General features: G+C 43.3%; 1 protein-coding gene across 1 annotated transcript in view; it reads right to left on the reverse strand.

The window, feature by feature from the left end:
• Nucleotides 1-10,555: 10,555 nt before the first annotated feature.
• LOC147423894 (protein KINESIN LIGHT CHAIN-RELATED 3-like) overlaps nucleotides 10,556-23,718 on the reverse strand; it is a 42,093-nt gene continuing 28,930 nt past the window's right edge. The window contains exon 2 of the mRNA XM_086501020.1: nucleotides 10,556-11,100. Coding sequence (XP_086357146.1) covers nucleotides 11,019-11,100 — 82 coding nt within the window. The 3' untranslated portion in view covers nucleotides 10,556-11,018. The remainder of the gene's footprint in view (nucleotides 11,101-23,718) is intronic.

The following is a 23,718-nucleotide window of genomic DNA, read 5'->3' on the forward strand; positions in this document are numbered from 1 at the left end:
ATCAAGTTAGTATCCATTGTGGCCAAGGCAGTTTGAGATTTAGATATAATCAGGCAAGGCAAGTCAAGGTACAGGGGAAGAATGGGATTCCAAGGATTCATTTGGTTAAAAACAAACCGTCTACTCCAAGTTTATGAGAGGAGGACAACACATATTTGTGGTCAAGTTGAATAAGGTTGATCCAGAATCAAGCAATACAAAACCCTCATGGCTTCATGAATATTCAGATGTTTTTCTAAAGACCTCACCACTCTTCCTCCTTATCGAGAAATTGACCATGAGATAGAGATACTCCTAGGAAGTGAACTTGTATCAAAGAGACCTTATAAAATGGTGCTACCAAAGGCCATTGAATTGAAGGAGAAGCTTTGTCAACTTTTAGAATAGGGATTTATTAGACTGAGCAAATCAGGTTAGGGAGCACCAATATTGTTCCAAAATAAAAAGAACCGGAACTCTATGACTCTGCATTGACTACAAAGGACTAAACCAGGTAATCGTTAAGAAAAACTATCATATACCATGAATCGATGAATTGTGGACAGGGTATATGGATCAAGAGTCTTCTCAAAGATAGATCTAAGATTTGGTAACTACCAAATCAGAATGAAGGAATCACATATGCCAAAGACAGCCTTCAACACTCAATATGACCATTTTGAATTTATAGTAATGTCATTTGGTTTGATTAATGCACCGGCTACATTCAATAGATTGAAGCAGGATATCTTCAAGCCCTACCTAGAAGATTTTCTCCTTGTCTTCTTTGATGATATTCTAATATACTCAAAAATTGAGGAAGATCACAAAGCTCACATGAGGAAGGTGCTAGATATTCTTCCATAACACAAGCTATATGCAAAGATAAGTAATTGTTCATTATTCCCTCCAAGGATTGAATACTTGAGATTCATTATTCCGCAAGATGGAATCTCAGTGGACCTTGCTAAAGTTCAACACATTGTTGAATGGCCCCAGTCATCTAATGTAAGCAAGCTTAGAGGATTCTTGAGAATCATAGGATAGTGTACAATCTTTATAAAAGATTATGCAATTATCACTTCACCCTTGATCAACATATTAAAGAAAGGGGTGAAGATAAATTGGGAACCACAACACCAAGAAAGATTTGACAAACTTAATATATCACTATTGCACCTTGCCTAAATCTACCAGATTTCAACCAGTCCTTTGATGTCTTCATTGATGCTAGTGGTATAGCAGTTGGAGGAGTATTAGTTCAAGAAGGAAGACCAATAGCTTTCACCTTTAAGGTTCACAAAAAGAACTACACAACCCATGACCACAAACTATTGGTAATCATTCATGCTTTGAAACTATGGATACATTACTTATTGGGGAGGAAGATTCGACTTATAACTAACCATAAGAGCTTAAGGTGGATCTTTACTCAAGAAACCTTGAATATGTGACAAAGGTGCTAAGTAGAACTTCTACAAGAATTTAAATTTTGAATTATCTATCACCATAGAAAGGAAAACTTGGTTGCAAACTCACTCGATTGAAAACACTTTTTGAGTCTCATATCAACCCGATAATTGAAAGGATTATGGAAGTTGCATCAATTAATCTAGAGTGTCAAAGGCAGCTTGCCCTTCTTCAAACCAAAGAATCAAATAATATACCTTCAATGTAGCACTTATCATATTATGACCATTGTCTCTATTATAGAGATAGGTTATGTGTACCAAAGGATCCTAACTTAAACAAGGATACCTTGGTCAATGCCAATGATAGTAGGACACCCAGAGTATGCAAAGACCCTCAATGCAGTGCAAAAAAGCTTCTATTGCATTGGGCAAAAGGCGACTGTGTTATGCTATGTTCGTCAATGCTTGACATTCCAAAGGATCAAGGCAAAGAGAGTTAAGCTCTGGAATAAACTTGACATTCCCCAAATGAAGTGGGAGTGTATAAGTATGGAATTTGTCATTAGATTTCCTATGGTGCAAAGAGGATATAATTCACTTATGGTGGTTGTTGACCTACTCACTAAGGTTGCACATCTCATTCCAGTCAAGACAACCTTTATCGCCTCCGACATTGCACGACTATTTTTTAAAGATATTTTTAGATTGCATGGATTGCCTGAACAAATTGTAAGCAATCAGAATGTGAAGTTTACTTCAAATTTTTGGACCTCAATCGTCAAGTCCATTGGAACAGAATTGAACTTTAGTATTGTGTACCATCCCCAATCAAATGGACAAACAGATTGACCAGCCAAGTCATTGAATGTTTTCTTAGAGATTATTGCAGTAGGAAGCCTAATAAATGGATTCAATTTTTACCTCTAGTAAGTTATTCTTACAATGCTTCACACCATCAAAGCATTGGTATGAGCCTATTTTGTGCCTTGTATGGTCAAGAATATGTCTCTCCACTCAACTTTTCAGATTCTACCATAAGATTTTAAGCAATTAGGAGGATGCTCAAAGAGATGGAAAACCAAACAAAGGCCATCCAAAAGTATATTCAAGCAGCTTAGGATCGCTAAAAGCGGTATGCTGATGCTAACAAATCTGAAAGAAAATTCCAGGAAGGAGACAAATTCTTTCTTTGGATTCATCCAAAGAGAAATAGCTATTCACTTGTTGGGAGGTACAAGAGGCCATTTCACATTATTGTGGTCCTTATGAAGTAATCAAGTGTATAGGTATCCAAGCTTACAAATTGAAATTTTCATATCAGATCAAAGTCCACAATGTATTCCATGTATGCTTATTGAAACCGTATATTTCCAGCGACAATGATCAACTCCTTGATGATGAACATATTTTCATGCTAATTCAAAACATCTTGGAGTTCCAACCAAAATTTTTGGAATCTCGAGAGAAAGTACTTCAAATAGAATTCTCAGAGAACATCTTGTTCAGTGACAGGATTGTCCTAAAAAGGATGCAACATGAGAAGATGAAGCCACCTTAGCGAAGGACTACCCTCACTTGTTCTCGAGATGAGGACATCTCAAATTCCTAAAGTGGACAGTTTGCAATATACCTGAATTTTTATCAATAAATTTTGCTTCCACTCAAGGTCTTTATTCTAAGTTTTGGAGCATTTTTAAGTGTATGGATAATTAGGGATTTTTGTTCGAGACAATCGGTTTTAAATCGTACATTATATGTGCCAATTATGTTAATTCTATGTTTTATATCTTAAGGAATAAAGAGAAGGTTTTAGATGCCTTACTTTTAGAAAATTGGATGTTGAATATTTTGTGACTCTCAGATAACCGACAAAAAAGGATTCCAAAAGGAGAGGCCAATGTAGAGTCATAGCTAAAAGAAGAGATCATCCATTATTGACTACACGAAAAGCAATAACGTGAGAGACTTGCAACCAAAAATAGTGATATGCGAGGTAAGAATCCAAAAAGCGCTTGCCAAGAATAACGAACCCCGATGTCTATAAAAGGAGGCAGAGGGTGAGCACAGAATGAATAGAGAACAACAAAACTTTGCAGTAAATGTTTTACATGACAGTGAGAGCATGCGATCCCGGCATTACATTCTTCACCTCTCCCGCTCCTTGACACCCTCCCAGGCGGAAACCAAGGCATAGTCCTTGGTATTCTTTGCAACAAGGATACAAAAGCTTTGTTGGCACCGTTGGTTGTGCACAAGGGACAACCGTTTACCCGGACTCAAAACTTCTCGGGAGGTCATCGATCCTAGTATTGTTTCAGTCAGGGAGCGTTTAACCGCAAGGTAACTAACCATTGAGTTAAACCTCTTTTTTGTTTATATCTTCAAAAAAATATAGGGTTAAGCTTGAGTTTTTTGCTTACCTAAGCTAAAACATATGAAAAATAAGCATATGAAGGAAGCTATAGGATTAGCTAAGCATGCATGTATGTGGGTGTATTATGGACGCATGCACTAGTAATTAGGGAGTGAAATCCATTGTTTTTGTGTGGTTATATTTATTTCAATCACCCTTTATGTTTCTATTACTCCTTAAATACCCTCTTCCCAATCACTTGGATGTGAAGCAGACTGTGTAGGCGATAAGAAGTGTTCCTAGATAAATGGATGCATAAAACTTTCAATAGAGTCGTATTCTTATGTAATTTACAAATGTTTTATAAATATATCTCCTTGTTGTAACTAAAACTCATGTGGTTCCGATTGATTTAAGTCTATATCCTTTTATCTTCTCTATGCGTGAGAGATTGCCCCACCAAGAATAAGAACGTGAAGCTCCAATGTCGTGCTTGAACCTCCAATCAACTCTCAACTTGTGGCACTAGAGAATAAGGTTGTTGGAGGTCATCCTCAAATGTAGTTTGTTATTGCACTCGCTCCTAATTTGGTAAGCCAATTGTCAGTTTCTGCATTATTCACATATAAGTTGATTGTAGTACAGGAAGCTTAGGATATCCTAAATTGACCAAGAATGTGATTATCATCACAAGAGACAACCATGTGTTTTTATAAATTAAGTTGAAAAAAAAATTAACAAAAGAAGTGTTTGATCTAGGGTAAACTTGTTTGATCACTATGGAAAGTTATCCGTAGAAAAGGAAGTTACTGATAGGGCATGCTCTTGCCTGTGGAGCTCGCAGTTAGTGAGAAATATTGTACGGAGAATAAGTTGTGGTTAGCATCACTTGCCTGTCACGGTGAGTATCCCTAATAGTTAGCAACAATACAAAAATTTTTGATTGTTGGCTTTGTGGTTAGCGCATAACATTCGCAAAGGCTCTATCAGTTAGATTGACAAAGTCCACGTGTCAGTGCGCGAATGCGGTGCGCGTGCGGAGAGTGAGAAGGGGAGAGGGAGAGAACACAGGATGTGGATGGAGCAGCCTCAAGAAGTAACTCAAGTGTATGAGTGAGGTGCTCCTTATTCTTATCTATAGAAAGAATAAGGAATTGTGTATACACAGTTGGCAGTCAGACAGTGGATGTCTGAGCTGGCAAAAGACGAAGCACCTTTACCCAACAATCTCCCACTTAAAGACGATGCACCGATAAGTGAGACCTACTAGCTAAACCACTAGTATGTACAAGAAACTAGGTGAGAGACTCTCTCAACATTTGCCCACTGGCTTACTCTGTCGATCTACACACAGTCGTATCGGCTCAAGTGGTAGGCGAGCGTGCGTACCACCGCTAGAACATGCATGTAAATCCCGCAGACTACTTTGTATTGTCTGCAAAGCTCCACAAAGCATCATGCTAGTGTCAATCACCGTACGACTGACTACCCGTACGCTAACTACCCCTGCTGCAAATGCTCCCACTACAACTGCTAGATCGGGCCTTGACACTAACAAGTCAAACATGAGACACCCAAAATCTGACAAAATCTACACAAACCTGGATGTACTCGCCTCCCCTACACTATCTGCAATCACTGCATCATCAAGACTACCCATCGCGTATGGATGTATCACTAGGGAACATACGTCCCTCTCACCCATAGGCAAAATTGTGCGTCCTGGACCCAACTAATCAGCATCTAACATGAGCATATCAAAGAACTCCATATATGTCAGCTTTGTCTCTATCTCTAGGGAGAAGACCTGCTCTACCTTTGCATGCACAAAGTCTGACAACACCTATTGTGTCTCACTAAAGCACTGCCTCTCTACCTCTATCTCTATAGAGTCTATTGGCACGTCTTGCACAGCTAAATGCTCTGTCTCATGAGCATGGTGGAGCTCACCTGTGAAAGATACACCTCTCATCTCTTGCTCAAAGCATGCTAGCAACAAAATCGAGACCACGTCATCTCGAACCTCACACATGCATAGGATATACCAGGCCACTGCAGCTCCTCTGGCAATCACTAGTGAACCACAACGCATCTGGAAAGACTGCTCGCTAAGTAGTATCTGACAGCCAAAAGCTGCTAATAACTGTCTCACTGAGATCAAACTCTATCTCAGCTGAGGAACATAACGCACATATCGTAGCGTGTAAGATGCACCACTGGGCAAAGACAAACAAACGTCTCTTGCACCCTCTCTGTCAAATGTTGAACCATGAGCAAGTCGCACACGACCAAGTCTCCCACTAGAAAAGTGATAAACCACTCACGATGCAGTGTAACATGGAAAGCAACATCGCTATCTAGTAACCACTGTGGAGAAAGTGTGTTATCCATGGACAAATCTGCAAGAGGTACACTTGAGGCAAGTGTGTCATCATTGTCACTGGCATAGACTGCCACTAAAACTACCTCTCTAACATGTGTCAAAGACGTATCTGCATCTCACATACGTCTTTGTTGATGTCTCATATGTATGAACATCGACGCCTAATATGCCATGTGTGACCACAATGCCAACAACGCAAGTATCAGCAAGATCGAGACCTCCGTCTCTCATGAGCCGTCACTATAGACTCAATTGTGTCACACATCATGTCAATGCATACGCGTCAAAAGTGGGAGATCACTCAACCCCTGCGCTAATCAAGCATAAACCAACCAGAGCTGAATAGTGAAAACCTGTAACTTGCATGTTGTAGTCTCACGCTCGGAATATGTGTCAATGTGAGAACATGAAGCAAAATCAAAGGAAACATATAACCACTACGACCATACCATAAATGTATGGCTAAGAACCAAAGTATGGCGAGAAATCTGGGTAAAATCTTACAGAATCTCCCTTGCAAACTGAGCAAAACCTCAAGTACAATCTCAACCATAAACCATGCCAAACTGGCAACAAAGTGGGAGGTAACTCAACCACTACACAATGCTCAAAAGCATGATCAATTGCATCAGAATTGATGCTCACATATGCATAAAACAACTCCACAATCTGCAAACTCTGCAAGCATAAACTGGGACAAACTGCTCAACCGAGCGTAAAGTGCATAACCACACACGCAAGTAGAGAGCAAACTAGTTCACAACACGTCCCACAAGAGAAATTTCCTGCAGAAATTCACAAAAACGTGACTAGCCTGTATTGTAGCCACACAAGCATATGCAAATCCTCACTCCTGCAAGAGTGGAAACTAGAACATCAAATTGTGTCCAAATTGACAAAACCTATCAAGAGTAAATACCTGATCACTGTCAAAATGGGAATATATCGACCACTGTACAAGATGTCATAACATTGCAAACTTTTATGGCGAGAAGATGGGGAAAAACGAACAAAATTTCCTTTACAAAATGAGTCAAAACTCAACGCAAATCACAAGCCAAAAAACTGCAGATAACTGCCAGAGTGGGAATCAACTCGACCACTAAATTATCAGAGAGCAAACTGTGAATACGCATAAACCATGGCAAGAAATCTTGGGAAAAATCTGACAGAGTTTCCTCTGGAAACTCAACAAAAACTCAAAAAATCTCACCAAATACTCATGACAATAGACATTGTCTCAATAGCAAAATCCACAAATGGTCTACATGCAATGCCAAAAGCCTGGCAAACTGGCTCACTCCTGATCGAGTAGCTCTATGGACGTGTACCTGTCCAAAAAACAATGCAAACCTTTAAACCTGCTTCTCGCGAGCTATGGCTAGTTCAAACTGTATCCGCATAATGCATACATAGTATGAAACTACACAAAACTGTACTAAAAAAGCTCTCTAAAATGTCCCACACAGTCAAACAATGCGCATGAAACCGCATCCGGATGTGTAACATTTCGAAAGTCATATCCCAAAGTATCACTTGCATACGCAAAAACAAGGTGAATTCTCTTTCAAATAGCACCACAGTGTATCATACATAGCTAAAGATACAAACCGCATCACTCTCTACACTTTAGGAATCGAACTACAGAACCTCGATATGTCGAGATTGTTGACAGGCTGCTACAAAAAAGTCAACGCTAAGAATTTCACTATTTTGATATGGCCAATGCGTTCGGAATGTGCCAAAAACTCAGGGTAGACTCATAGATCACATGTATTCGAGTGCGGGTGTAAAAGAGATGTCAAAAACCTCCGTTGTCGATCCAAAAACGCGGCATAAACTTGTTGTTGTTGCATTTGCTGTAATTTAAAGCAGAATTTCAAAAAATAGACATCACCATTGCATTCGGAATGTTCCAAAACCCCAACCTAAACTCCTAGATCATATCCATCTGACTTCGTGCGACCGAGATATACAAAAAACACTGTTTCGAGAGCCAAAAACAATAAAAACGAATTGCAACACTTCTTGTTTCTGCTCTTTCTCTGCAAAATTCAGCAACGGCTTGCTACACAAGTTGAACATACATGTCTAAGCTGAGATCTAACACCGTCGAGCCTATCGACCACCGCCGAACGCAAGCCGCCATAGTCCAGCTCTGTCGCTTCCGTCTCACCGCGGAAAGCCGTCGCACTCGCGACACCAAAGCTCTGATACCAATTGTGAGTGCGGAGAGAGAGAGAGAGAGAGAGAGAGAGAGAGAGAGAGAGAGAGAGAGAGAGAGAGAGAACACAGGATGTGGATGGAGCAACCTCAAGAAGTAACTCACGTGTATGAGTGACGTGCTCCTTATTCTTATCTATAAAAAGAATAAGGAAGTGTGTATACACAGTGGGCGGTCGAACACTCGACGTCCAGGTAGGCAAAAGACGGAGCGCCTTTACCCCAACACCGTGGGGAGAATAAGTTGTGATTAGCAGCACTTGCCTCTCGCGGTGAGCGAGTATCTCTAGCAGTTACAAACAAAGAAAGTTTTGATTGTCGGATTCGTGGTTAGCGGAAAAAAAAAACCTTTGTAAAGGCTCTATGAATTAGACAGAGAAAATCTGCAGGTAGCAAAAAACTCATAAAATTAGATAATTCTTTTTGTTAAAATATAGGACTGTTTATAGATCTTAGGTATATCAATGAGATTTTATTTTTGAAATATAGGATCTATATCTCATTATAGCCTTTGATTTATCATGGCTTGTGGTGTATCACCCTTAAATCAAAGGCTATAGGGACGGATGAACTAAGGTGTGATCGTGTGCCATGTCCATATGGACAACGAGCGCGCTAGCATGGTGGTAGGGCATTCGTATGGCAACCGAAAGGTCTTGGACTCGACCCACACCCCAAGGCAGGTGAGCTCGGGTAGGGGTGAACTCAGGTGGCCTTTTTTGCCCCGACTTCAGCGATGCGATCAGATGGTTGAGATCAAAGCCGTTGTGCATCCCAAAATTTAGGCCATAGATCCCCCCTGACTGAGCTCGTGAGAGATAGTGGCGAGGGATGTGGGGGAGGGTTGCAAAGGTTATTGATGGAGCAAGCCAATGGAAAATTGATGGGAAAGTTGTGCATGTGTATATGTGTATGTTTATGGTAGTCTTCAATCATCCTCTTATATTTTAATATAAACCGATCCACATGATCCTTCCACACGTGAAATACAGTTTGAGTGTAAGTTTCAATATATATTGAAGGGGTATATTCTAAGGGTTTTCTCATGTTGAGAGAGTGTGAGTGTTTGCTAGTGTGATCTCAAATTTTCTCGTGTGTGTGAGCATCCACGTACACGTGTGTATGTGAACTATGTTTTAAGTGTTTTGCATAGAGAGAAATGTAATGTGTAAATTTAAGAATCAAAGTAACTGCTAGTTTCCTAAGGTTTTTGTAAAAACTTCGCACACTAAATTTTACACTCTTAGTTGCGCGTGCACACTGAGGTGATCACACAATGTGCACGCACATGGAACACATGAAAATACTCACAAAATCACCACACACACACACACAATCTTCGTGGATCTTATGATGCAAGACAATTCCTAGCGTCAAAAGCGAAAACAGGGTTTCTCATGGCAGTATGGGCCGAGGTGTGGGCACTTGCCATATTGTTGAAGGGGTCGTCAGGGATGGCCACTTCCTCCTTTCCATGGATGGTAGCATGTACGTAATGCAAGGCCTGCAAAATCATGAAGAGCTCTGCAAGTGTGGTATCCACGAGGTGATCAGCCTTCTCTTCTTGTGCGCTTTGCTCGGGCCTGACTCCAGTTAAAGCCCGGAATGGGAGTTGGGCGGTTTGCATGTGGCTTGGTTTGGCATAAGCGGTTTGGTGCTGACTGTTCAGTCCTCCCCTTGGCAGGTGCTCGTTTTTAGTGTGGCTTTGTTTCCTTTTGCCGCCTGTGTGTGCACAGCTTGCTCGGGGACAAGCGTCTTCCTATGGTGACATCCATGTAAGCCATGGTTGTGTGTTCTGACTCGTGGGTTAGGCTTCCCTATAGAAAGCTTAGTCTTATGAACTTTCCGGAATCACCGGTTACCTTTGTCCCTCATGACAGTCTCTCATGAGGACTCTTTTGTACAGGTTTTTGGTTTTACTTAATATAGTCTGTCCCTAAGAGAATTGCAAAAACTGACACATACACAATGCATAACTTACCCATCTTTTGCCTTCTGCCTTGCTAAATCATTCAGCTTTCTCGGAAATGCACCCCCCCTCCCCTTTCTGCTAGAACAAAAAAATTAGGACTCAATAACTGTGGCCATTGTTACACAAGTATTCTTGATACATTCAATGGAGGTTATCATTGTGGGCATATGTTTGTATAGCTTCAACACCGTTCTGCCAACTAAAATCAATAGACATTCTCAAAACTATCGATAAGAAGCTCAAAATCCTGGTTAGGAAGCTTAGGGCATGGTAAATACATCCCAAATAGTCAAAAAATTTTGAATCTTGCATAACATATGCAAGTGATATGCTCCAAGACTCGGAAGTACATTCACCAAGCAAAACAAAGTAAAATTTAAGATTGACGCGGCACAATCGACCAGTGTGCAGATCTATTCCCATATAACAATGCAAATATCAACAAGTTGTGTGCATGTCCATAGGCATTGCCTCAAGGAACGAGAGAGGAAAAGCCTGCTCGCTACCAGGAAACCTGGGCGTAAGGAGAGAGGAACTTCATTAGCAAACCTTAATCATCTCAGATACGCTGACTATACTTGGAGCTTCATAACCAAAACTTTCAAAGCTACAACCACTACAGGAAAACGTATGGAATGAGCGTTCTTTTAAATGCTGTTGATTGCAGCAATTCAAAAACCCAAGTAAAGGTATTGCTTACACCTCTTCACCCTTCTCAATGGCCATCATCTTTAACAAATCATTAGCTGCCTTGTCACAATCCACTGCATCCCTGTGCCTGCACAGACGTACAAAAGCAGATCTCAGTACAATCTACCCTTTCAAGAAACAACTGATATTTTCTTCACAAGACACTCAATAAATTTGGCTCATCAGCTACTAAGTTGTGCATTAGCATGTGCCCCAATAAATCTGGCTCATCATTTGATTACATTTGAGTTGGCATGTAGCGGCAGCTCGAGAAGTTTCCATACAGTGTACGAATCCTCATTGCATGCAAATATTGCATACTCTACGTCCTTACTGTAAGACCGTACAATGCAACACACCGTACGATTTTAAACAGTTCTTAAGAGTTTTTTAAAAAACACACCTGAATTATATGATATAATTGTAATACACTGGATTTTCCTGTACGAAACCATACCGTACTTTCCTGTACGACCATATGGTGATAACCTTGGAGGCGGGGGATCCTTGTGTCTACTGACACAGCAAGAAACAACTCCTTGCCTCATTATCCATCTTACCTTCTCATGATTAGAACAATCTGGATAGTAACCACCCCCTATGCCTACGACGAGCCCAAATTTGTGTGCTTGTAAACATGAGAGCAGTCCTAAAACATGAGCTTACAGTGTATAAATTGATCCAATGGGACCTCTCCAGCGATGCCAAGTACATCACTCATGAGTCATGCCATGGTGCATCAAGCCAGGGAAACCCATGTTAGTTTGGTGATGTATTAACATGGAGCATGTGGAGCTTGTGGCCCAGATTAACTACACTTATAAGCACTTTTATTTAAATATTAAAGAAACACCATGTGAAACAACTATAAAATATGATTTGAATGTTTGCAATCAAGTGCCAAAGAGCACCTTTTAGTTACCTCAAACTACGTTCTACCATCTATTTAAACATTCTCCCTCCCTCTAATTCTCCATCCACTCCACATAGCCTACTCTCAAGAATCAAGCTCCATATGGAGCCAGAAGGGCACCCCATGCCAACTGATAATAGCATCCGGAACAGACTTAAAACACCACCAAAACAAATCTGCAACACCTTATTCACTTTAATTGAGGAGAGAGGGCGAACTTGGCACTGTAGACAAGAAAAGACACAAAGTGGCAGGAGTTCCATTCCCAATGCGCTGGCCCCTAGCTAGGCACCCCTTGGAGTATTTCTTTAATCTCTTCATGCATTCAACTGCCGGAAGGAGCTTGGTTCACTACTGATACCCAAAACTCCCCAAAGGCCCTTAATTAGAAAGGCATTGTGTCCTAAAGCAGGTGGCGAAAAACAGGCACCCCAAAAGCTCTACCAATTAAAAGCTAGGGCTGCAAAAGTCAACTACTTCCAAATCTAATGCCCAAAAGCACCAGCGTCCATCTGCCACGTCAGTAACGTGTACGGTCTGCCACGTCAGCATCGTGAAACGCAGTTGAGCCCACCACAAACTCTGCCACATTTTGCGTTGCTGCCATGTCAGACTAGTGTCCTCCATTCGGGTCCAACTCTAGCATGCTTGTAATGTGTGGCAGAAGTGATTTATAGTGATAACTCAAGATGAGTGCTATGTGCATACTCTCAAGGTTCCTTTTACTTCACGAGAGAGATGTGCAATAGACTAGAGAGAAGAGAGAAAGATATTGTGAATGAAGGTTCTGTGAGTGATAGACTAACATCGGATGGGGTCCCAAACCCCCCTCCAAGGGCCCCCCTCTCTATCGCTAGAGAGGTATTTGCTTTAGATTGCACAAATGTTGATACAATGGTCCTAGATGCTGAGATGCTGATGGAATCTTGCGTAGATGCTTGGATCTATGAGGCTAAGGGCTGAAAATAGAGAAAGCTAGACTTGAGGACTTGGATCTGCAACGGTACTACATTAAGGGTATGCTGAAATCTGTCGTCGCTGGTGCTTGAGGGCTGGATGCTGAAATCGACGAGGCTAATGAGCACTGGAAAACTGCAAGGCTGATTTCTTGCAGAAGCGCTAGGGCTGATCTGCAAGGGGATGCTGAAAATGCTAGTGGATCTTGGAGATTCCAGCTGAAATCTGTAAGTCCATGCTGAAAACGCTGCAAGTTCATCAAAGGATTCCAAAGAAAGGGGATCACATGATAGTGCGTCTCAGGGTTCCGATGATTGAGGCTGACGTGCCAATGAACAGGGAAGCTAAAGAAGCTACGCATAGGTCCCAGGGCACAAGGAAAGAAAGGAAAGAAAAAAAGAAAACCAGTTGGTAGCTCAGAGAATTCCCCAGACCCACGACAAGATTTTTGAAGCAGATCAGTATGATCTAGATCTCAATACTGCTTTTGCCAAGGTGCACGAGGCTCTTGAGAAGTCTCAAGCACGGCATAAGAAGGCAGCCGACAAGAATCGACGTGACTTGCAACTGAAGGAAGATGATTTGGGTGCTCTTACGGTTTGAGAAGGCACGCCTAAGAATGCTATACTATGGCCCTTTCCAGATTCAAGGAAAGATAAATGATGTACCCTTTAGACTGAAGTTGCTAGAAACTTGGAAAATTCACATTGCTTTTCCATGTGAGTCTCTTGAAAAATTTCGAGGGTGAGGTGCCAGTCAACAGGGAGCCTGAGGTGCAACCTGAATTGGAAGAGCACGAGGAGATACTCGTTTTGGAAGAGATACTGCCTCACCAGGAAAGAAAAGAGAAAGGTAAAGTGAATGGCAGTTCTTAGTTAGGAACCATCTGGCATTGAATGCGAAGTGGATGGAGGAGGAGGACCTAGCAGATACCCCTCAGGTTTGGAACTTTACCTTGACGCTTTTGGTCTAGCTTTGGCTATTCCAAGAGTTCCCGGAGATCAGTAGGTTAAATCTGGTGCATGCGGGACTGCACAAGAGAGGAGTTACTCCACTCCTTTATTACAGATTGCCTTGATAGAGTCACTGATTTCCATTTGGACTTAAGGGATATTGATGTGCTGACAGTATTCTGCGGGATGACTTTATGAAAGAAGTATTTTAAAATTGGAATTCCCGAGAATGAATTTGATTTTGTGGTCACTCATGTGATTGTGTCTGAGTGCAGGTTTGCAAGACAGAATGGCTGTCGCATTTTGGTCTTGTGAGACTATGGCCATGATCGCAATAAGGATTAGTTAATCCGACATCAGTGAGATCTGGGATAGATCTAGATACGATAGCTAAATACTTTGCCAAGAATCACGGTCCTAGATTCTATGTGATGTGATTTGAATGTGATGTGATGTGATTATCGTTTTTGTACTAGTACTGGATTTGTGTCGTCTAGTGCATTGGTACTTAGAGTCAGTGGCTACTAAATTGGCTTATGGCTTATTTTGCAAGCGTAATGGAGGGCCATCACAATTCTTTCAAGAGGGGGGTATGTCACAAAATGATGACGTGGCAGTATTGTCCAGCCGAACAGATGATGACGTGGCAATACAGATGCTGACTTGACCTTCTGCAATTTGCGCTGACAACAAGCTCACGTGGCAGAGGGTACGGACAGACAATATAGACTTCCGTGATTTGCACTGACACATGATTTGCACTGACAGTGCAAACGTGGCAACCTGTACGGATTTCTACAAATTGCGTTGATGCTTTTTCAGGCAGATTTTTGACAAGTTGCTTTTGGAGCTATTTGCTTTTGAGTTTAAAAGCTTTTCCTTGTAAATTTTTATGAGCCCTTGGGGCCTCACTCTACAGAGCATTTGGACGCAGTCTGAGACCAGAGGACCCTCGTGAGTTGTACTTTTGCAATGATTAATGATAAAGAAATACCGAAAGGGGCGCCAAACTTTGGGGCCAATCCCTCTGGGCACGGAACTCTGTCGGGTCGTGTCGACTCTCTCTCTCTCTCTCTCTCTCTCTCTCTCTCTCTCTGTGTGCGCTCACTCTAACATGGTATCAGAGCTCTAGGCTTGGATCAGCCATCGCCTACCCTTGGGAGGTCAACACGGAGGATTTCATCGCGAAGAACTGCTTCATCTCCATTAGCGTTTTTTTTGGGACCAGCGTTTTTGCTTCAGCCCTAGCGTTTTGTGGGTCTGCATCATCCTCTGCATCCCTCTGCTCTCGCCCTCCCTCCCTCTGCCTGATCGCCACCTGCTGCCCCTCCCTTGCATTAGAGTTTTTCAGCCAGCTTGGCCTAGGCCTAGTGTTTTCTACAGGAGGAGAGCAGCTTTGACGAGCGTTTTTCAGCCACACTACAGCGTTTTTCTTCTTGCCGATCTTGGACAGCCGGAGCCCCACTACTTGCCCCTTGGTCTTCCCCCTTGGAAGCTGAACAATCGTGACTATTGCCGGTGATTTCCCGATCAACTACTTGCTGATTTTCAGCCTGTTTTGGTGCATTTACAGCCCTCACATTACCTTCTCGGCATCCGGTGTTCATCACCTGGCGTTTTTGCTCAGACCCCTGCGTTCTTGCCGTGTTTCGAGCTCCCTTTTGCTGCAATTTCAGGTTTGGAAAGCACCTCGACTTTGCTCCATCAGCATTCCTTCGGGATTCCTTTGCCTCTCCAATCACGTACCCCCTACTTCGCGGTCTTTTGGTGTTCGTTCTATCCGGCGTGGTTTTTCGATTCCTATCCTCACCTTTGCTTCTGATTTTACACACGAGACTTCTCTGCTGATTTTTTGTCTGTACCTATGGCCATGCCCATCTTTCCTCCCAACGAAAAGCTTGACAGCTCCAACTTTGTCGTCTGGAAGATGAAGACCATGGTGATGCTTATGCAATTTGACCTTTGGGGCTAGCGTACCGATACTGCCAATGCCGGGTGTCTCGGCCTTGCTCCTGCATCTAGTGCTCTTACATCATCATCATCAACTACCACTTCTTTTGTAGTTACACGTGCTGGCTCCTCATCTACTTCTTCTCCTGGTACTGCTTTTGGCGGATCGGGTATTGTGGTTACACAGGCTATGGTGGATCAATGGAATCTGAACCATTGCAAAGTTTACTCGTCAACTGTTCGGATAGCGTGTTGATGTCTCTACGCTCTCACACAACTGCACATGAGGTATGGGGTTTCCTTTGCAACATGTACGAGGCGAAGACATCCGGAAGGATCCTCGCTCTGGAGAAGACTTTGATGGACTTACAGGTCTCGTCATTTTCGACTATCTAGGACTTCATATCACGCATGCTTCTGCTCCGTGATGAGCTAGCAGCTTGTGGACACCAGATCTCTTCCGAGGGCATGGCAACTCCGTTGCTGCTTAAGCTTCCCGACACTTATGATTCCTTGTTCCAATCAATTACTACCTCCACACGCCTACTCCTATCACTTGGGAGGAGCTCTTACCCGCTGTGCAGCAGATAGCTTCGTGTATTCAAGACAGAGCCACCTCAGCCTCTGCGGGTTCTACTGCAATGGTTTCTACATCCAGTAAGGGTGGTAGTGCTCCCCTACTGGATGTAATCAATAGGAGGAGCTCTTACCCGTTGTGCAGCAGATAGCTTTGTGTATTCAAGACAGAGCCACCTCAGCCTCTACGGGTTCTACTGCAATGGTTTCTACATCCAGTAGGGGTGGTAGTGCTCCACTTATGATTCCTTGTTCCAATCAATTACTACCTCCACACGCCTACTCCTATCACTTGGGAGGAGCTCTTACCCGCTGTGCAACAGATAGCTTCATGTATTCAAGACAGAGCCACCTCAACCTCTGCGGGTTCTACTACAATGGTTTCTACATCCAGTAGGGGTGGTAGTGCTCCCGAACAGTCTGGACCTGGTTGTACACCTTCTCGCCCTGACATTACTTGTACCTATTGTGGAAAGAAAGGTCATTTTGCAGCAAAATGTTATAAACGACGGCGGGACCACAAGAAGGATTCAGATCCTGAGGATGGGACGGCTTCTCGACAAGCGTCAGCCACCGCCATCTGTAGCCTTTCACAAGCCGATGGCTTCACGCTCTAGTTTCATCCACCTCCTTCTTCCCTCTTATGATCAAGATCACTTTTTGGCTTGGAGTTTGCCACTTTACCACCTTGGCTTTCTATCCTTTTGTGTCAGAGTGCTCTGCTTCAAGGGGGTTTCTCTCTCTCTCTCTCTCTCTCTCTCTCTCTCTCTCTCTCTCTCTCTCTCTCTCTCTCTCTCTCTCTCTCTCTTGCTGATCTCCACTGATGAGCTCCCTACTCGTCTTCCATCTTTCCCTCATATATATCCTCTTCAGTGACTTGTTCTGTTGTTAGCCTCTCCATCAACTTCCTTGTGCGACCTGATCAGCCTGACCTAGCTTCGGTCATCATCACATTGGTGCTGGACGGTTCGTCGTTTTTGTTTGGTTGGCGCTTCTTCTTTTCACACTCTAGATTTGTCACGCGTGTTGCATCTTCTTCCTTAGGGTGGAGCTCCGCCACTCTGTCTCGTGTCGCGCATCTCTTTCAGTTCAATTGTTGTTGAAGTGCTAAAAGTCTGTTCAGTCTGTTCTTTTCCGTTGGCACGTGGTGCCCGTCTCGTGACACTCATATCAAAGCTTCAGGCGTATGCTTTTCTGAAAGCATACCGATGCTACCAAAGAGCAAACAGAGCAAGATGGCGCTTCCAAAGTTTACAGGAAGTTTTATTAAGGAATCTTTGTGGCCCGACCCGGACTTATTAGGCACTCCCACCCTTACTTCAGCGCGCATCAGGCGCGCTCCCGTCTTCATCACTCTGTCTTACAGGGCATATGTAACAGACTTGGATACTCCAAGTCAAGAATCTACCACGACACCACAAATAATCACTTCAAAACACTTCACAATTCACGATTGATTCAACACTGGCCCGGCGGAGTTCCGTGCCTAGAGATATTGGCCGCAAAGACTGGCGCCCCTTTCGGTATTTCTTTTTGTATTAATCTGTGTTCACAGTAAAAGAGAGTAGGCAAGCGCTCACTCTCAGACTCTACGTCCAGATGCTCTGAGTTGTGAGGCCCTGCCTACCTATTTAAATGTTTACAAGGGATGCCAAAAGTAGAGCCCAAAAGCTTCAAAAGCTGTGAATTTTAAAAGCCTTCATAAATAAAGCAAGGCTCCCTCTCTCAAGGCTTGTAAATTAAAGCACTTGTGTAACAGACTTGGACACTCCAAGTCAAGAATCAATCACGACAACACCAAATAACCACTTCAAAACAATTTACAGATCACAATAGACTGCACTGGAGTTCCGTGCCTAGAGATATTGGCCCCAAAGACTGGCGCCCCTTTCGGTATTTCTTTATGTATTAATCAATGTCAAAGTACAAGAGAGCGGTTAGGGTTTCACTCTCAGACTCTGCGTCCAGACGCTTTGCAGAGTGAGCCCCTCACCGCTTATTTAAAGATTACAAGCAGAGCCCCAAAAGCTTTCAAAAATAAAAGCAAAAATTCTCTCTCTCTCAGAGAGTAAAAATAAAGCAATGGACTCTCTCCCTCTTATCTTTCTCAGATTGCGTCACCCAAAAGGCTGCTTTTCAGTGCGTAAAATCCGGAGGCCTGTACTGCTGCCTCGTGGCATTTCTGCCGCCTGTTCTAGGGTTTCCCGCCACATTAGGGTTTCAGCCAGCAGTTAGGTTTAGGGTTGGGGTTTCCAGAAATTAGGGTTTCTGGCAGAAATTAGGATTTGCAGGAATTAGGGCAAAAATTAGGGTTTTTGCTCTCGGTAGCCACATCATCAGTTTGTGACAACTTGATTTTAAAATTCTCTCTCTCTCTCTCTCTCTCTCTCTCTCTCTCTCTCTCTCTCTCTCTCTCTCTCTCTCTCTCTCTCGCGTCAATTTGCGTAGCAATAAGCAAGTCCAATCTGTGTAGCCAGAAAAAGCCAGCCCGCTGCCGTCCGTACCATCTGCCACGTGGCTGTACGAAATTCCGTGAAGTGCGCCGCATTTTGCGGGATGTCCGTACGCTGCAGTGCCACGTCAGCAATTCTGCAGGGCTTTCCGCGGGGCTGTTTTTAGCAGCAGGGGTAGGTCTGTATGTGCATTGGGCAGCCACGTCACCAGTTTGTGACATACCTCCCTCTTGAAAGCATTGTAATCGCCCTCGATTACGCCTGCAAGACAGACAGAGGCCATAAACTGTTTTAGCAAACACTGACTGTTAGTACCTACGCACTAGGAGCACACATCTAGCACATGTACCAATCGACAGTCACATCACATGACATCACAGGACATCAAAGGACATCACATGAAAAATCACATTCAACATTCATTCGGATCTTAGACCACGATTTATCGGCAATGCAACTAGCAATCGCATCTATATCCACTCAAGACCTCATATATGCCCGATTGACTAATCCCTATTGCAACCATGTCTATCAAGATCATTCAGACGAAAATGCTACAGTCATTTCGTCTATCAATTCTTGCACTTAAACAAGTCAAGAACAAATCAGTTTCATATTATCCGGAATTCCATTTCATAAAGTCATACGGCAGAATACTGTCAGCTCTCAATATCCCTGAAGCTCAAAGAGACATCAGTGACTCTAGTATTCAAAAATCGAGGCATTTGTTGACAAAGGAGCGGAGAAACTCCCCTCTTGTGCAAACCCACTGCACCAGATCTCCGGCCAAGCTGAATTCGGGGTTTCATTTGGAGTAGACTATGCTAAAACAAAAGCTTCAAGGTAAAGTTTCACAATCTGAGGAGTATCTACTATGTCCTCCTCCTCCATCCACTTCGTATCCAATGCAAGATAGTTCTTGAAATTAACCAAGAACGGCCTTCTCACTTTTTTCTTTCTGTCCTTATGTGCCAATATCTATTCAACAACAAGGATCCCCTCGTTTTCTTCCACTTCGAGTTGCTCATCAGGCTCCCCATCTTCGGGCACATCATCTTTAAAAGGTTTCAAGAGACTCACATGAAATGCATTGTGAATCCTCAAAGTGTTAGGCAGTTTCAGTCGGAAGGAAACATCATTGATCTTTTCGGAGATCTAGAAAGGTCCGTAGTATCGCATACTAAGCTTTGGAAAAAGCTTCTCCTTTCCCTTTTTCTTTCTTAAGCGTGCCTTCTCAAAACGTAAGAGCACCCAATCATTATCCTTCAATTTCAAATCACGACGATGGCGATTTGCTGCCTTTTTCTGTCTTTCCTGAGATTTTTGCAAAGCCTCAGGGACCTTGGCAAAAGTCGTGTCCAAGTCGCGCGTGTACTCATCAGCTTCAAAAATCTTATCTTTCGTGCTTAGGAAGGGTGGAACCTTCGGAGCACCTTCAATAATCTCAAATGGCGCCTTCCCCGTCCAAGAGTGTACCGTGTTGTTGTAGGCAAATTCCACCAAAGGTAGATACTTTTCCCATTGAGTCTTCTGATCTGAGATGTAAGACTTCAATAAATCTAAAACCACTGAATTGGCAATCTCAGATTGCCCGTCAGTCTGCGGATGGAAAGATGACGAGAACTACACCCGCGTGCCAATGTTCTCCCAAATTGCCTTCCAAAACAAACTCGTAAACCTGGGGTCCCTATCAGAGACAATCGTCTCGGGCATGCCATGTAATCTGAAAATCTGGGCCACAAACAGTCTCGCTAAGTGATCCGGCTTGATTGTTTTCTTCACTGGAATGAAATGAGGCTACTTGCTAAATCTATCAATAACAGTCGAGATACCATCGTGACCACTCTGTGTTCTCGGGAGATCAAAAATGAAATCCATTGCAATACTTTCCCCAGAGCGGGTGGGTATGGGTAAAGGCTGTAACAATCCCTGTGCTTTATGCCTGTTAAACTTGACCTTCTGGCATACCAAGCATCTACGTACAAACTCGCCCACATCCTTCTTGAGTGTCGGCCAAAAGAAGTATCTCTCTACCCCTTTCAAGGAAGGTGGTAGCAATGCCGCGGTGACCCGTAAAAGGTGGGCAGTGGCATTTGGTCATAACCTTTTCCCTCAACGGCTGTGTAACGCACAACATGGTTTTCCTCATCAAGTAGCCATCCCGAATGACATATCCCGCTACTGTCTCCCAATCCCGTATCCGTGTAAATAATGTCTACAAAATTTGTACCTGTGGCATACTGATCGACCATATCCTCAAAGCTCCTATGATGAATCGCAGAAATAGCCAAAACCAACCACTTCCAAAAGAAAGCATCTGCCACCAAATTCTTATGTCCCTGCACATGGACAATCTGGAAGTGAAACTATGACAAGATGTGCACAACATGGTTTTCCTCATCAAGTAGCCATCCCGAATGACATATCCCGCTACTGTCTCCCAATCCCGTATCCGTGTAAATAATGTCTACAAAATTTGTACCTGTGGCATACTGATCGACCATATCCTCAAAGCTCCTATGATGAATCGCAGAAATAGCCAAAACCAACGACTTCCAAAAGAAAGCATCTGCCACCAAATTCTTATGTCCCTGCACATGGACAATCTGGAAGTGAAACTATGACAAGATGTTCGCCCACCGCATTTGCTTTTCCAATAGCTGCTCCTGTGACAAGAAGTAGCGTAAACTCTGAGGGTCTGTAAAGATAGTAAAATCCGCTCCGAGTAGGTAATGCCGCCACTGAGTAAGAGCATGGATAACCGCCAAAAGCTCTTTCTCATAAATCTGTGCTGTCGATTCCCGCCTTGAGAACAATCGGCTCTCGTAAGCAATGACATGGTCTTCTTGCATTAAGACCGCACCCACTTCTGCAAGTCTGGCAAAGTCAAAACCGGTCACGTAGTCAATTTCTCTTTCAAAGTCTGAAAGGCAATCACCTCTGTGGGTCCCCACGAGAAAGGGACTCCTTTCTGTGTCAAGTTATGCAAAGGGGAAGCAACCTCTGCAAACTTTCTAATGAACCGCCTATAGTACGAACGCAAGCCCAAGAAGCTTCTAACTTCATGGACATTCTTAAAATCGGGCGAATCGCGGATAGTCTCTATCTTGGCCGGGTCCATCTGCATTCTCGCCTGTTGAGACAATGTGTCCCAAAAAGTGTATCTCTAGTCGGAAAAATTCACTTTTCTTTGCATTAATCACCAACTTGTGATCTCGTAATACCTGAAAGACCTGAAGCAGATGTTCTCTATGTTCTGCCTCATCCTTGGAGAAAACAATGATGTCGTCAAAGAAAGTGTCAACAAATAGTCAATACTCTCGAAAAATCCTGTCCATCATCCGATTAAATGTCCCAAGAGCATTCATTACGCCATAAGGCATCACCAAAAACTCAAGTAACCCAAAAGTCGTCCGAAAGGCCGTCTAGTAGACATCTCTCGGCGCAATTCGGATCTGATGATATCCACTTTTTAAGTTGATCCTGCTAAAGCACGAGGATCCCTGAAGTCGGTCAAGTATATCATCGATTCTAGGAATCGAAAATCTGATCTAATGATATCCACTTTTCAAGTCGATCCTGCTAAAGCACGAGGATCCCTGAAGTCGGTCAAGTATATTATCGATTCTAGGAATCGGAAATCTGTTCTTAATGGTGATAATGTTGAGAGCTCTATAATCGATGCACATTCTCCAAGATCCGTCTTTCTTCAAAACCAACAACACTGGAGAGCAGTACGGTGAAGTACTAGGCTAGACAAGACCCTTTTCCAAGAGGTCTTTCACTTGGTTCATAATTTCTTCGTTCTGGGCTGGGCTCAGCTCACACGATAAGGTGGCTGGTTCGGTGATGTGCTTCCAGGTATCAAATCAATGGTATGATCTTCAGGACGAACGGGTGGTAACTCGCCTGGCAGGCCCTCTGAGAAGCAATCGGCATGAGCATGGAGAAAATCTTTGCGTTCTTTATCAAGTTCAGACATAATTGTCCTATTTTCATCACTCAACTCTTTCAAAAAGATCGAGTAAACAAACAGACTGGATTTCATTAATTTTGAAATGGCCGAAGCCGATACAATAGGGACGGACTCGCCCTTAAGTTTTACATCGAGTACAATGGTTCTACCCTTCTCTGTGGTCAAAGTCGCTTTCCTCACTTGATAGTCGACCACGGCATTGTTCTTGTGGTACCAGGGAATTCCCAAGAGAACATCACAACCTTCCAAAGGCATTATGTAGAAGTCCTCATGCCCTAAACACCCCTGACAATGCAACCGAAGTTTGCCAATGACAGGTATAATGGCTACGTCCTTGCCGCGTGCTGCTAGAACTGCCTCTAAAAGTGGTCCGATCTGATCGGGAGTGATCTCGAGCCGCGCCGCCAATTCCGGTGAAATGAAGTTGGCCTTGGCTCCTCCATCAAAGAAGATCAGGGCTTCTTGGTCTTTCACTTTGCCCCAAGCTCGACAAAGTTCTGTTCTCTCATCCATCGTGCTGGGATCAGGACCCACGCAATCTGGAACCAGTCTTGTTTTCATCTTGCCTTTTCTTCCACGGTCCTCAGCTGCTCGCGAACTCTCAGGCCTTTTGTCGTCCTTGTCGTTCTGTTCTTTCTGTGCCTTTTTAGGGCACTTCGCGAAGATATGCCCAATTTCCCCGCATCCAAAGCACTTCCCCTTCTCTAAGTAGCGAGCCCTCTCTTGAGGAGTTAGTTTGGGTCGTGCATCCTTTTCTTTCTTTTCCGGATTACTCTTCCTCTTTCTACTTTCATTTGTCAAAGTCTATTCGGCTCTTTGCGTCATGATTTCATATGTGGGGTATGTCAAACTGCCCGAGTGAATGGCAAAACCCCGGCTCGCATGACTCATCAACTCCTGAATAGAAGCTGACTTTTGTTCTAAGTAG

The sequence above is a fragment of the Adiantum capillus-veneris genome, chromosome 26 (assembly GCF_014529385.1).
Source record: "Adiantum capillus-veneris isolate H3 chromosome 26, ASM1452938v2, whole genome shotgun sequence".
NCBI classification, from domain to species: Eukaryota; Viridiplantae; Streptophyta; class Polypodiopsida; order Polypodiales; family Pteridaceae; genus Adiantum; species Adiantum capillus-veneris.